We start from the raw sequence: 15679 nt of genomic DNA on the forward strand, positions 1-15679 counted from the left end.
ATGGATGTGTCTGTGCCAAAATTGGAGGGAGAGTTAACAGGCCCCAGTGTGGATGTGGAGGTGCCTGATGTTGAGCTGGAGTGTCCTGATGCAAAGTTGAAAGGGCCCAAGTTTAAGATGCCAGACATGCACTTCAAGGCCCCCAAGATCTCCATGCCTGATGTGAACTTAAACTTAAAAGGTCCCAAAGTCAAAGGGGATGTGGATGTGTCGGTGCCCAAGGTAGAAGGTGAAATGAAAGTGCCAGATGTTGACATCAAAGGGCCCAAAGTGGACATTGATGCCCCAGATGTGGAGGTTCAAGGTCCAGACTGGCACCTGAAGATGCCCAAGATGAAAATGCCTAAGTTCAGCATGCCTGGCTTCAAAGCAGAGGGCCCAGATGTGGATGTGAACCTGCCCAAGGCCGACCTTGACATCTCAGGACCCAAGGTGGATGTGGAAGTCCCAGACGTGAGCCTCGAAGGTCCAGAAGGGAAGCTGAAGGGTCCCAAGTTTAAGATGCCTGAGATGCACTTCAAGGCCCCCAAGATCTCCATGCCTGATGTTGATTTCAATTTAAAGGGACCCAAAATCAAAGGAGATGTTGATGTTTCTGCCCCAAAGCTGGAGGGAGAGTTAAAAGGTCCAGAATTGGATGTCAAAGGTCCCAAATTAGATGTTGACACACCAGAGGTAGCCGTGGAAGGCCTAGATGGCAAATGGAAAACTCCTAAGTTCAAGATGCCAGACATGCACTTTAAAGCTCCCAAAATATCTATGCCAGACCTCGATCTACACTTAAAGGGCCCCAAGACAAAAGGAGAGGTGAATGTAGATGTTCCCAAATTGGAAGGGGATCTTAAAGGGCCACATGTGGATGTCAGTGGGCCAGATCTTGACATTGAGGGACCAGAGGGCAAATTGAAAGGTCCTAAGTTCAAGATGCCTGATATGCATTTCAAAGCCCCCAATATTTCTATGCCTGATGTTGACCTAAATCTCAAAGGACCCAAAATCAAAGGGGATGTAGATGTGTCTGTGCCTGAGGTAGAAGGTAAAATTGAAGTACCAGATGTGAACATCAAGGGCGCCAAACTCGATGTAAATGCCCCCGATGTCCAAGGCCCAGACTGGCACCTGAAGATGCCTAAGATGAAAATGCCCAAGTTCAGCATGCCTGGCTTCAAAGCAGAAGGCCCTGAAGTCGATGTCAACTTGCCCAAGGCTGACATTGATGTCTCAGGACCCAAAGTGGACATTGAAGGCCCTGATGTTAATATTGAAGGACCAGAGGGAAAGTTGAAAGGACCCAAGTTCAAGATGCCAGAGATGAACATCAAAGCCCCCAAGATCTCCATGCCTGACTTTGATTTGCATCTGAAAGGTCCCAAGGTGAAGGGTGATGTGGACGTTTCTCTGCCCAAAGTGGAAGGTGACCTCAAGGGTCCAGAAGTTGACATCAAGGGCCCCAAAGTGGATATTGATGCCCCAGATGTGGGTGTTCAAGGCCCAGACTGGCACCTGAAGATGCCCAAGATGAAAATGCCTAAGTTCAGCATGCCTGGCTTCAAAGGAGAGGGCCCAGATGTGGATGTGAAGCTGCCCAAGGCTGACATTGACGTCTCAGGACCCAAGGTGGATATTGATGTTCCAGATGTGAATATCGAAGGTCCAGAGGGAAAGTTGAAAGGGCCTAAATTCAAGATGCCTGAGATGAACATCAAAGCCCCCAAGATCTCCATGCCTGACATTGACTTAAACCTGAAAGGTCCCAAAGTAAAGGGTGATATGGATGTTTCCCTTCCTAAAGTGGAAGGTGACCTCAAGGGCCCAGAAGTTGATATCAAGGGCCCAAAAGTGGACATTGATGCACCTGATGTGGATGTTCATGGCCCAGACTGGCACCTGAAGATGCCCAAGATAAAAATGCCCAAGATCAGCATGCCTGGCTTCAAAGGAGAAGGCCCAGATGTGGATGTGAACCTGCCCAAGGCTGACCTTAATGTCTCGGGACCCAAGGTGGATGTTGAATGTCCCGATGTGAATATCGAAGGACCTGAAGGAAAGTGGAAAAGTCCAAAGTTTAAGATGCCTGAAATGCATTTTAAGACTCCAAAGATATCCATGCCAGATATTGACCTGAATCTCACAGGTCCAAAAATAAAAGGAGATGTGGATGTTACAGGCCCTAAGGTAGAGGGAGATCTGAAAGGTCCTGAAATTGACCTCCAAGGCCCCAAAGTGGACATTGATGTCCCAGATGTTAATGTTCAGGGTCCAGACTGGCATCTGAAGATGCCCAAGATGAAAATGCCCAAGTTCAGCATGCCAGGCTTCAAAACAGAAGGCCCTGAAGTGGATGTGAACCTGCCTAAGGCTGACATTGATGTCTCAGGACCCAAAGTGGACATTGAAGGCCCTGATGTTAACATTGAAGGACCAGAGGGAAAGTTGAAAGGGCCTAAGTTCAAGATGCCTGAGATGAACATCAAAGCCCCCAAGATCTCCATGCCTGACTTTGATTTGCATCTGAAAGGTCCCAAAGTGAAGGGCGATGTGGACGTTTCTCTGCCCAAAGTGGAAGGTGACCTCAAGGGCCCTGAAGTTGACATCAAAGGCCCCAAAATGGACATTGATTCCCCGGATGTGGATGTTCATGGCCCAGACTGGCACCTGAAGATGCCCAAGGTGAAAATGCCCAAGTTCGGTATGCCTGGCTTCAAAGGAGAGGGCCCAGATGTGGATGTGAACCTGCCCAAGGCTGACCTTGATGTCTCAGGACCCAAGGTGGACATTGATGTTCCAGATGTGAATATCGAAGGTCCAGATGCGAAACTGAAGGGCCCCAAGTTCAAGATGCCGGAGATGAACATCAAGGCTCCTAAAATATCAATGCCTGATTTAGACCTCAATCTCAAAGGCCCTAAAATGAAAGGAGAGGTGGATGTTTCACTTCCAAATGTAGAAGGTGATTTGAAAGGACCTGCTCTTGACATAAAAGGCCCGAAGATAGATGTAGATGCTCCAGATATTGACATTCATGGCCCTGATGGCAAATTAAAAGGTCCAAAACTGAAGATGCCTGACATGCATGTAAACATGCCCAAGATCTCCATGCCAGAAATTGACTTGAATTTGAAAGGTCCAAAGCTTAAGGGAGATGTTGATGTCTCTGGGCCCAAATTGGAAGGTGACATTAAAGCTCCCAGTTTGGACATAAAGGGTCCAGAAGTGGACGTTTCTGGTCCTAAGCTTAATATTGATGGCAAGTCAAAGAAATCTCGTTTTAAGCTTCCCAAATTTAATTTTTCGGGCTCCAAAGTTCAGACACCTGAGGTGGATGTCAAAGGTAAAAAGCCAGATATTGACATAACAGGTCCAAAAGTTGATATTAATGCTCCTGATGTCGAGGTCCAAGGAAAAGTGAAAGGATCCAAGTTTAAAATGCCTTTCCTGAGTATTTCGTCTCCCAAAGTATCTATGCCTGATGTGGAGCTAAATTTGAAAGGTCCCAAAGTCAAAGGAGACTTAGATGTGGCAGGTCCCAATCTAGAAGGTGACATTAAAGGTCCCAAAGTTGATGTTAAGGTGCCAGAAGTCAATCTTAATGCACCCGATGTGGATGTTCATGGTCCAGACTGGAATCTGAAGATGCCCAAGATGAAAATGCCCAAGTTCAGTGTGCCTGGCTTAAAAGCAGAAGGACCAGATGTAGCTGTGGATCTACCAAAAGGAGACATCAACATAGAGGGCCCAAGTATGAACATTGAGGGTCCAGAGCTCAATGTGGAAGGTCCAGAGGGAGGCTTGAAAGGTCCCAAATTCAAGATGCCTGACCTGAATATCAAAGCTCCCAAAATCTCCATGCCTGACCTTGACTTAAACTTGAAGGGCCCCAAGGTGAAAGGTGATGTGGATGTTTCTCTTCCCAAACTTGAAGGGGATCTGAAAGGGCCAGAGGTTGATATCAAAGGCCCTAAAGTGGATATCAATGCCCCAGATGTAGATGTTCACGGCCCAGACTGGCACCTGAAGATGCCCAAGGTGAAAATGCCCAAGTTCAGCATGCCTGGCTTCAAAGGAGAAGGTCCAGATGTGGATGTGAACCTACCCAAGGCTGACCTTGACATCTCAGGACTCAAGGTGGACGTTGATGTTCCAGATGTGAATATCGAAGGTCCAGATGCAAAGCTGAAGGGCCCCAAGTTCAAGATGCCTGAGATGAACATCAAAGCCCCCAAGATCTCCATGCCGGACTTTGACCTGAACTTGAAGGGACCCAAAATGAAGGGTGATGTGGATGTGTCTTTGCCCAAAGGGGAAGGTGATCTAAAAGGCCCTGACATGGACATCAAGGGCCCCAAAGTGGACATTGACACTCCTGACATTAACATTGAAGGCCCAGAGGGTAAATTGAAGGGACCCAAATTTAAGATGCCAGAGATGCACCTGAAGGCTCCCAAAATATCAATGCCTGACATTGATTTAAACCTGAAGGGCCCCAAAGTGAAGGGTGATGTGGACATTTCTCTGCCCAAAGTGGAAGGTGACCTCAGGGGCCCTGAAGTTGACATCAAGGGCCCCAAAGTGGACATTAATGCCCCGGATGTGGATGTTCAAGGCCCAGACTGGCACTTGAAGATGCCCAAGGTGAAAATGCCCAAGTTCAGCATGCCTGGCTTCAAAGGAGAGGGCCCAGATGTGGATGTGAACCTGCCCAAGGCTGACGTTGACATCTCAGGACCGAAGGTGGACATTGATGTTCCAGATGTGAATATTGAAGGTCCAGATGCGAAACTGAAGGGCCCTAAATTCAAGATGCCTGAGATGAACATCAAAGCCCCCAAGATCTCCATGCCTGACTTTGATCTTAACCTGAAAGGTCCCAAAGTGAAGGGTGATGTGGACATGTCTCTGCCAAAAGTGGAAGGTGACGTGAAAGTTCCTGATGTGGATATTAGAGGCCCCAAAGTGGATATTAATGCCCCAGATATGGATGTTCAAGGTCCAGACTGGCACCTGAAGATGCCTAAGATAAAAATGCCCAAGATCAGCATGCCTGGCTTCAAAGGAGAAGGTCCAGAAGTGGATGTGAATCTGCCCAAGGCTGACCTTGATGTCTCGGTACCCAAAGTGGATGTTGATGTTCCAGATGTGAATATCGAAGGTCCAGATGCGAAACTGAAGGGCCCTAAATTCAAGATGCCTGAGATGAACATCAAAGCCCCCAAGATCTCCATGCCTGACTTTGATTTGCATTTGAAAGGCCCTAAGGTGAAAGGAGATGTGGATGTTTCTCTGCCGAAGATGGAAGGTGATCTAAAGGCCCCTGAAGTTGACATCAAAGGCCCCAAAGTGGATATTGATGCTCCAGATGTGGATGTTCATGGCCCAGACTGGCACCTGAAAATGCCCAAGGTGAAAATGCCCAAATTCAGCATGCCAGGATTTAAAGGAGAGGGCCCAGAAGTGGATGTTAATTTGCCCAAAGCTGACATTGATGTCTCAGGACCCAAAGTGGACATTGACACTCCTGACATTGACACTCATGGTCCAGAAGGGAAGCTGAAGGGCCCCAAATTTAAAATGCCTGACCTGCACCTCAAGGCACCAAAGATCTCTATGCCTGAAATTGACCTGAATCTGAAAGGTCCAAAGGTGAAGGGCGATGTGGACGTTTCTCTGCCCAAAGTGGAAGGCGACCTCAAGGGCCCAGAAGTTGACATCAAAGGCCCCAAAGTGGACATTGATGTCCCAGATGTGGACGTTCAAGGCCCAGACTGGCACCTGAAGATGCCCAAGGTGAAAATGCCCAAGTTCAGCATGCCTGGCTTCAAAGGAGAGGGCCCAGATGTGGATGTGAACCTGCCCAAGGCTGACCTTGATGTCTCAGGACCCAAGGTGGACATTGATGTTCCAGATGTGAATATCGAAGGTCCAGATGCAAAAATGAAGGGCCCCAAATTTAAGATGCCTGAGATGAACATCAAAGCCCCCAAGATCTCCATGCCTGACTTTGATTTGCACCTGAAAGGACCCAAAGTGAAGGGCGATGTGGATGTCTCCCTTCCTAAAGTGGAAGGTGACCTCAAGGGCCCAGAAGTTGACATCAAGGGCCCCAAAATGGACATCGATGCCCCTGATGTGGATGTTCATGGCCCAGACTGGCACCTGAAGATGCCCAAGGTAAAAATGCCCAAGTTCAGCATGCCTGGCTTCAAAGGAGAGGGCCCAGATGTGGATGTTACCCTTCCTAAAGCTGACATTGACGTCTCAGGACCCAAGGTGGACATTGATGCCCCTGATGTCAGTATTGAAGGTCCAGATGCAAAATTGAAGGGCCCAAAGTTCAAGATGCCAGATATGAACATCAAGGCCCCCAAAATCTCCATGCCTGACATTGACTTTAACTTGAAGGGTCCCAAAATGAAGGGTGATGTGGACGTCTCTCTACCCAAAGTGGAAGGTGATCTCAAGGGCCCTGAAATTGATGTCAAAGGCCCCCCTTTGGACATTGACACTCCTGATGTCAATATTGAAGGTCCAGAAGGAAAATTGAAGGGGCCCAAATTTAAGATGCCAGAGATGAACATCAAAGCCCCCAAGATCTCCATGCCTGACTTTGATTTGCATCTGAAAGGTCCCAAAGTAAAGGGTGATGCAAATGTTTCACTCCCTAAGGTGGAAGGTGATCTGAAAGGGCCAGAGGTAGACATTGAAGGTCCTGAAGGGAAACTCAAAGGTCCCAAGTTTAAGATGCCTGATGTTCATTTCAAAACCCCGCAAATCTCCATGAGTGACATTGATTTGAACTTGAAAGGACCTAAGATAAAAGGAGACATGGACATTTCCGTTCCTAAACTGGAAGGAGATCTGAAAGGTCCCAAAGTGGATGTCAAAGGCCCTAACTTGGACATTGACACCCCTGACATTGACATTCATGGTCCAGAAGGGAAGCCGAAGGGCCCCAAATTTAAAATGCCTGACCTGCACCTCAAGGCACCAAAGATCTCTATGCCTGAAGTTGACCTGAATCTGAAAGGTCCAAAGGTGAAGGGCGATGTGGATGTTTCTCTGCCCAAAGTGGAAGGCGACCTCAAGGGCCCTGAAGTTGACATCAAGGGCCCCAAAGTGGACATTGATGTCCCTGATGTGGACGTTCAAGGCCCAGACTGGCACCTGAAGATGCCCAAGGTGAAAATGCCCAAGTTCGGTATGCCTGGCTTCAAAGGAGAGGGCCCAGATGTGGATGTGAACCTGCCCAAGGCTGACATTGATGTCTCAGGACCCAAGGTGGACATTGATGTTCCAGATGTGAATATCGAAGGTCCAGATGGGAAACTAAAGGGCCCCAAGTTCAAGATGCCAGAGATGAACATCAAAGCCCCTAAGATCTCAATGCCTGATATTGACTTAAACCTGAAAGGACCCAAAGTGAAGGGCGATGTGGACGTTTCCCTTCCTAAAGTGGAAGGTGACCTCAAGGGCCCAGAAATTGACATCAAGGGCCCCAAAGTGGACATCAACGCCCCTGATGTGGATGTTCATGGCCCAGACTGGCACCTGAAGATGCCCAAGGTGAAAATGCCCAAGATCAGCATGCCTGGCTTCAAAGGAGAGGGCCCAGATGTGGATGTGAACCTGCCCAAGGCTGACATTGATGTCTCAGGACCCAAGGTGGACGTTGATATTCCAGATGTGAATATTGAAGGTCCAGATGCAAAGCTGAAGGGCCCCAAGTTCAAGATGCCTGAAATAAATATCAAAGCTCCCAAGATCTCCATGCCTGATGTTGACCTGGATTTGAAAGGACCCAAAGTAAAAGGAGATTTTGATGTGTCTGTCCCTAAGGTTGAAGGGACTTTGAAAGGCCCAGACATAGATCTTAAAGGTCCCAGTCTGGATTTTGAAGGCCCCGATGCCAAACTCAGTGGCCCATCTTTAAAGATGCCATCACTGGAGATATCTGCTCCTAAAGTATCTGCACCTGATGTTGATTTGCATCTCAAGGCACCAAAAATTGGATTTTCCAGTCCGAAGTTAGAAGGTGGTGCAGTGGACCTCAAGGGACCCAAGGTTGAAGCTCCAAGCTTAGATGTTCACATGGACAGCCCGGATATTAACATAGAAGGGCCAGATGTTAAAATTCCCAAATTTAAGAAACCCAAGTTTGGATTTGGAGCAAAAAGCCCCAAAGCTGACATCAAGTCACCTTCTCTAGATGTCACCATTCCTGAGGCAGAGCTGAACCTTGAGACTCCTGAAATCAGTGTTGGTGGCAAGGGCAAGAAAAGCAAGTTCAAGATGCCTAAAATTCATATGAGTGGTCCTAAAATTAAGGCCAAAAAACAGGGATTTGATGTGAATGTTCCTGCGGGTGAAATTGATGCCAGTCTCAAGGCTCCTGACGTAGATGTCAATATCTCAGGGCCGGATGCAGCTCTCAAAGTCGACGTGAAATCACCCAAAACCAAGAAACCAATGTTTGGAAAAATGTACTTCCCAGATGTAGAGTTTGACATTAAATCACCTAAATTTAAAGCTGAGGCCTCTCTCCCTAGCCCCAAATTGGAGGGTGAACTCCAGGCACCTGATCTGGAACTTTCTTCACCAGGGATTCACTTTGAAGGTCCTGACATCAAGGCGAAGGCTCCCAAGGTCAAGATGCCAGGTGTGGACATCTCAGTGCCAAAAATAGAAGGTGACCTGAAAGGCCCCAAAGTGCAGGCAAACTTGGATGCGCCTGACATCAACATCGAAGGCCCAGATGCTAAAGTCAAAACACCGTCCTTTGGCATTTCTGCCCCTCAAGTCTCCATCCCTGATGTGAATGTGAACTTGAAAGGACCAAAGATAAAGGGTGATGTCCCCAGTGTGGGACTGGAAGGACCAGACATAGATCTGCAAGGTCCAGAAGCAAAAATTAAGTTCCCCAAGTTTTCCATGCCCAAGATCGGCATCCCTGGTATGCAAATGGAGGGTGGGGGAGCCGAGGTCCATGGCCAGCTACCCTCTCTCGAAGGAGACTTGAGAGGACCAGATGTGAAGCTTGAAGGGCCTGATGTTTCTCTAAAGGGGCCAGGAGTAGACTTGCCTTCAGTGAAGCTCTCTATGCCAAAAGTCTCTGGGCCTGACCTTGACCTGAACTTGAAAGGACCAAGTTTGAAGGGAGACCTGGATGCCTCTGTTCCCAGCGTGAAGGTGCAGGCTCCGGGGCTCGACCTCAGCGGTGTCAGTGGCAAAGTGCAGGTGGGAGGAGACGGAGTGAAAGTGCCAGGGATCAATGCCACAACAACGCTTAACGTGGGGGCACCAGATGTGACACTGAGGGGACCAAGCCTGCAGGGAGACCTGGCTGTCTCTGGTGACATCAAATGCCCTAAAGTATCCGTAGGCACTCCTGATCTAAGCTTGGAGGCCTCCGAAGGCGGCATTAAACTTCCCAAAATGAAGTTGCCCCAATTTGGCATCTCTACTCCAGGGTCCGACTTGCATATCAAGGGGCCACAGGTTTCTGGAGAACTGAAGGGGCCTCAGATTTCAGCACCGAATGTGGACTTGAACTTGGAAGGACCAAAAATGAAAGGGAGCCTTGGGGCCACTGGCGAGATGAAAGGCCCCACTGTGGGAGGAGGCCTTCCAGGCCTAGAAGGAAACCTCCAGATGCCTGGAATTAAGTCCTCTGGATGTGACGTGACCCTGCCGGGTGTGAATGTGAAACTCCCAACTGGGAAGATTTCTGGTCCTGAAATCAAAGGTGATCTGAAAGGTTCAGAAGTAGGTTTCCATGGGGCTGCTCCTGATATCAGTGTGAGGGGGCCTTCCTTTAATATGGCATCTCCTGAGTCAGATTTTGGCATCAGCTTGAAGGGTCCAAAGATCAAAGGAGGTGTGGATGTTTCCGGGGGTGCCAGTGCCCCCGACATCAGTCTTGGTGAAGGGCATGTGAGTGTTAAAGGCTCCGGGGGTGAGTGGAAGGGACCCCAGGTCTCCTCTGCTCTCAACTTGGACACATCTAAGTTTGCTGGGAGCCTTCATTTCTCAGGACCAAAGGTGGAAGGAGGTGTGAAAGGAGGTCAGATTGGACTCCAGGCTCCTGGGCTGAGTGTGTCTGGGCCTCAAGGTCACTTGGAAAGTGGATCTGGAAAAGTAACATTCCCTAAGATGAGGATGCCCAAATTTACCTTCTCTGGCCGTGAGCTGGTTGGCAGAGAAGTGGGAGTGGATATTCACTTCCCTAAAACAGAGGCCAGTGTCCAACCTGGTGCCGGACAAGGCGAGTGGGAAGAGTCCGAAGTGAAACTTAAAAAGTCCAAGATCAAAATGCCCAAGTTTAATTTTTCCAAACCTAAAGGGAAAGGTGGTGTCACTGGCTCACCGGAAGCATCCATCTCTGGGTCCAAAGGTGACCTGAAAAGTTCAAAGGCCAGCCTGGGCTCTCTGGAAGGAGAAGCAGAGGCCGAAGCCTCTTCACCGAAAGGCAAATTCTCCTTATTTAAAAGTAAGAAGCCACGGCACCGCTCGAATTCATTCAGTGATGAAAGAGAGTTCTCTGCGCCTTCCACCCCGACGGGGACTCTGGAGTTTGAAGGTGGGGAAGTGTCGCTGGAAGGCGGGAAAGTGAAAGGGAAACAGGGGAAGCTGAAATTCGGTACCTTTGGTGGATTGGGGTCAAAGAGCAAAGGTCATTATGAGGTGACTGGGAGTGATGATGAGACAGGCAAGTTACAGGGGAGTGGGGTGTCCCTGGCCTCTAAGAAGTCCCGACTGTCCTCCTCTTCCAGCAACGACAGTGGGCCTAAGGTTGGCATCCAGCTTCCCGAGGTGGAGCTGTCAGTTTCCACAAAGAAAGAGTAGCAGGCCTGTGTATGTGTGTACATATATATATATATATAACAAAACATCAAACTCGGGTGTGTTCCTATATCAACTCCAAAGAGAAACACACTGACAGCCTCAGCAATCATGCAAAGATCTTGCCTGACGCAGTGGCAAGCGCTGAAAAACCGACTGCCTGTCAGCTCCTGGATCTATACAGACAGGTCAGGAGTTCCAAGTTCGTCCAGCCTGTGTGCAAAGTCAACAGTATTTGCCTTAAGATTTCATTTCTTTTTATTTTTTTTTGCATTGACTGCTGAGAGCTCCTGTTTACTAAGCAAGCTTTTGTGTTTATTATCCTCATTTTTACTGAACATTGTTAGTTTCCGGGTAATGGAAACCCACTTTTTCATTATAATGACTTTGGGGGCTTTTGTTAGTAAGGGAGGGTGGGGGTGATGGGTTGCAGACGGAGGTCAGGTCTCCCTCTTTCCTGAGATTGGATCTGTTCCAACAGCAAACACCCACAGATGGCTCAGAGGTGGCGGCAGTCAGGGTGTGGGTGTTTTTAGGGTTTTTTTTTTTTTTTTTTTTTTTTTTTTTTTCCGTGGGTTTTTTTTATAGGTGGGTTTTTTTTTTTTTTTTTTTTTTTTTTTATTCCTGTTTTCACCCAGGGTTGATGGTCCCAGCCAGTTTGGTGCTGATGGTGAGAGGAAATTAGAACCTGTTTGCAAATTGTCCAACCCACCAACTCAACATGAGGGGCCTCCATTTTCTGGGTTTTGCAGGGGAAATGTTTATTCATGATCGCCATGTTCCTGATATTAGTTCTGATTTCTTTTTAACAAACGTTATCATGATTAAGAAAATTTCCAGCACTTTAATGGCCAATTAATTGAGAATGTAAGAAAATCGATGCTGTACCAGGCAAATAAAGCTGTTTATTAACCTTGATGTCTTATGCCTTTGCATTCTGTGTTGGGGACAGGCGGGAAGCCTGGGGAAGCTGTACAGCCAGCTGTGACTATTCAGATCAGATCCATCTGGTGGCATTGCTGGTTTCATCAGTCACTTGAGGGCAGTGACTTTTGGGAGGTGGTGGGAGAAAATCACTGCTTCTTGATTCTCATGGTGAGGTTGCCTGCGCCATTGCTGAAAAATCAAGAGGAGGCTTGGCCTCAGGATCCCCTCACCTACTTTGCATCCTCAGATATGAATATATAATTCAGAAATGGTTCTAAATGGGGGCATGATTGATTGAGCTCATGAGTTTGAGACCATCCTGGGCTACATGGTGAAACCCCATATCTACAAAAAGTACAAAAATTAGCTGGGCAGGGTGGTCGAGCTTGGGAGGCGTAGGTTGCAGCCAGCTGAGATTGTGCCACTGCACTCCAGCCTGGGCAACAGAGCAAGTCTCCATCTCAGAAAAACAAACAACAACAACAACAACAAAAAACAAAAACACTAGCCCAGCGTAGCGCTCGCCTGTAGTCTCAGCTACTCAGGAAGCTGAGGCACTTGAGCCTGGGAGGCGGTGGCTTCAGTGAGCCGAGATCGCACCACTGCACTCCAGCCTGGGTGACAGAGAGAGACTCTGTCTCCAAAGAAAAAAAAAGAATAACCAGGACAATGTCCTCATCCTCTTGTTTTTTCTGTTTGGTAAGTTTGAATTTTTATACATCGAGGTTTCTTAAACTAGCCACGGTTATATGAGACGTATTTAAGGTATGATCATAAAGAAATGCTCCGGTTTTTCCCTAAACAACCACACATACATCCCAATGGCTGTTCTGCTCTCAGTGTCACCTTGGGAAGCTCCATACTTACTTCGGCAAAAAATCTACTGTTGGGCCAGACGTGGTGGCTCATGCCTGTAATTCCAGCACTTTGGGAGACTGAGGTGGGTGGGTGACTTGAGGTCAGGAGTTTGAGACCAGCCTGGCCAATACGGCAATATCCCGTCTCTACTAAAAAAAATACAAAAATTAGCTGGGCATGGTGGCCCATGCCTGTAATCCTAGCTACTCAGTGGCTGAGGCAGGAGAATCATTTGAATCCGGGGCGAGACTCCAACTGAAAAAAATAAAGGGCTGGCCGCAATGCCTTACACCTGTAATCCTAGCACTTTGGGAGGTTGAGGAGGGTGGATCACAAGGTCAAGAGATCAAAACCATCCTGGCCAACATGGTGAAACCTGGTCTCTACTAAAAATACAAAAATTAGCTCTGCTTTGTGGCGGGCGCCTGGAATCCCAGCTTCTCGGGAGGCTGGGTCAGGAGAATGGCTTGAATCTGGCATGCGGAGGTTGCAGTGAGCCAAGATCGTGCCATTGCACTCCAGCCTGGGTGACAGAGCGAGACGCCATCTCAAAAAACAAAAACAGCCGGGTGTGGTGGCTCACACCTGTAATCCTAGCATTTGGGAGGCCGAGGTGGGTGGATCACCTGAGGTCAGGACTTCAAGACCAGCCTGGCCATCATGGTGAAACCCCATCTTTTAAAACAAAAACAAAAACAAAACAAACAAACAAAAAAAACAAGGCTGGTTAATTAGGTGGACGGGCTGTTTTGGGTCAAAAGCAAGGTGTGATTATGTGTGTGACAACTTTCCTGTGTGGTTGGGAAGTTGTCTCAAATGTTTTGAGCAAAGGCAGCACTGTTGAAATATTGCTATGTCTCCAGCACCCGAAAGCAAAAGGCACAGCACCCACGAGGACTTTGCAGGTTGTTAATATACATGTCCCGCTTCAGAGTGCAACCTTAGCTCTTTGGTATTTTGCATTAGCTGTGACATTAAGAAACATTATGTGGGAGATGCAGCTAAATGTGTACCTGAACTTTCTTTTTTTTTTTTTTCAAAGTGTATTTATTTTGAATGCAGACCTACAGAGAAGTTACAAGAATAATACAATGAATATTCATATAGCTTTCACTTGGATTCACCAATTGCTAACATTTACTTCGTTTGCTTTAATCTCTCTCTCTGTCTCTCTCTATGTGTGTGTGTGTGTGTGTGTGTGTGTGTGTGTGTGTGTGTGTGTGGAGAGAGTCTCACTCTATTGCCCAGGCCGGAGTGAAGTGGTATGCTCTCAGCTCACTGTAACCTCCACCTCCCAGGCTCAGGCAATTTTCCTGCTTTAGCCTCCCAAGTACCTGGGATTACAGGAGCCCACTACCATGCCCAGCTAAGTTTTGTATTTTTAGTAGAGATGGGGTTTCACCATGTTGGCCAGGCTGGTCTCGAACCCCCGACCTCAGGTGATCCATGCCTCCCAAAGTGCTGGGATTATAGGCATGAGCCACCTCGCCTGGCCCATATAGGTGTTATAATTATCATTACTTTTGCTAAAACATTTGAAAGTAAATTATAGACATCATGACCTTTTACTCATAAATACTTCAGCATATATGGACATTAGCTTATATAACTCCAATACAATAATTAAATTCAGGAAACAAAGCATTGACATATTATCTAAGATGTAGTCTATCTTTAAATTTCACCAATTGCCCCAGTAATGTCTTTTATTTTTTGGGGGGGGGACAAAGTCTCTCTCTGCCCCCCAGGCTGGAGTGCAGTAGCGTGATCTCAGCTCACTGTAGCCTCTGCCTCTCAGGTTCAAGGGATTCTTGTTCCTCAGCCTCCTGAGTAGCTGGGATTACAGGCATGTGCCATCACACTTGGCTAATTTTTGTATTTTTTAGTAGAGATGGGGCCAGGCTGGTCTTGAACCTGGCCTCAAGGGACCTGCCCGCCTCTGCCTCCCAAAGCGCTGGGATTTGCCACCAATCCTGGCCACAATGTCTTTTTTTTCCTCTTTGGGCTTCAATCATGAATGACCTCACATGATGTTTAGTTGTCCTGTTCTCTTCATCTGGAAGAGTTTCTCAGCTTTTTGTTGTCATGCATGGCATTGATATTTTTGAAGTGTGTGGGACCGGTTTTGTAGAAATGTCCCTCAATTTGTATTTGTCTGATGGCGTTTCCTCATGGTTGGGTTCAGGTTATGCATTTGGGGCAGGAATGTCACAGAAATAATGTTGGGTCCGTTTTGGTGCCTTTTGTCAGGAGGTACATGATGGGTATGTTAATTCCAGCTCCTTGGCTAAGTAGGAGACTGCTAAGTTTCTCCATTGTAACGTTGCCGTTGGAATTAACAAGGAGACTCAAGTTTTCAAGAAGAAAGTCCAAGTTTGGGCAAGTTTATTTCACAAGCACACTTTAAGGGGTTGGTGGCATGCTTAGCCTTGGCGTGATCTCGGGCTGGGGTTTTCGAAAATGGAGTTCTGGCTTTGAGCTTTGCAGCACAGAGCAACTCTCTGTCTTTCCTCATGAGGACAAAGAATTCCGAATGAATGCCTGCCACGGGCAGGGAATGCCATGTGCTGTTTACCAGCCTCTGAATTGCCCTGTGGCGTCAGGCAGCCGCAAGTGCTTCCTAAGACTGAAGGCGCCCAGCAGAGGCAATGCCATGGGCCACAGCAAATGTGTGGGGAGCATTTTGCTGAGGAGGGCGGTTTCATTTCCCTTTAAATGTCTCTGTTATTTTCCACCACAAGGTTGAGGCTTGGCCCTAACGGAAAAACTTCCCAGTAATGGGGCCAAGGATGGGAAAGGGTTACGAATGAAAAGACCTTCTCTTTGGACAGGGCGTTCTAGTCCATAGAGTGCTTTATCTCTTGAGATCTCACACTGAGTTCTCAGCTCCGCCCAGGCAATCTGGCAGCTCTGGCATTTGCTGACCCTATCTTACAAACCAGAAAGCTGAAGCTCACAGAAGAGAAGCGACTTGTCTCAACTCAGAGAGTTGGGAAGAGGTGACCCAGCCAAAGTTGATCCAAGCTTTCTGATTATTATTATTATTATTATTATTATT

General features: G+C 47.6%; 1 protein-coding gene across 27 annotated transcripts in view; it reads left to right on the plus strand.

Moving 5' to 3' along the window:
* Nucleotides 1–15679, plus strand: part of AHNAK (AHNAK nucleoprotein) — a 105791-nt gene that overhangs the window by 20471 nt on the left and 69641 nt on the right. For 2 of the 27 annotated variants that reach the window (XM_037729683.1, XM_037729685.1), the window contains exons 6-8: nt 3–2577; nt 4561–7083; nt 7489–11394. The exons of 3 other annotated variants lie outside the window; for them this stretch is intronic. In XM_037729683.1, coding sequence (XP_037585611.1) covers nt 3–2577; nt 4561–7083; nt 7489–10839 — 8449 coding nt within the window. In that variant the 3' untranslated portion in view covers nt 10840–11394. Of the gene's footprint in view, nt 1–2; nt 2578–3796; nt 7084–7488; nt 11395–15679 lie in introns of those variants that run through there. 22 more of the 27 variants (XM_037729696.1, XM_037729699.1, XM_037729694.1 and 19 more) reach the window with 22 other exon arrangements.

Source organism: Cebus imitator, unplaced genomic scaffold (genome assembly GCF_001604975.1).
Source record: "Cebus imitator isolate Cc_AM_T3 unplaced genomic scaffold, Cebus_imitator-1.0 Scaffold316, whole genome shotgun sequence".
Classification (NCBI taxonomy): Eukaryota; Metazoa; Chordata; class Mammalia; order Primates; family Cebidae; genus Cebus; species Cebus imitator.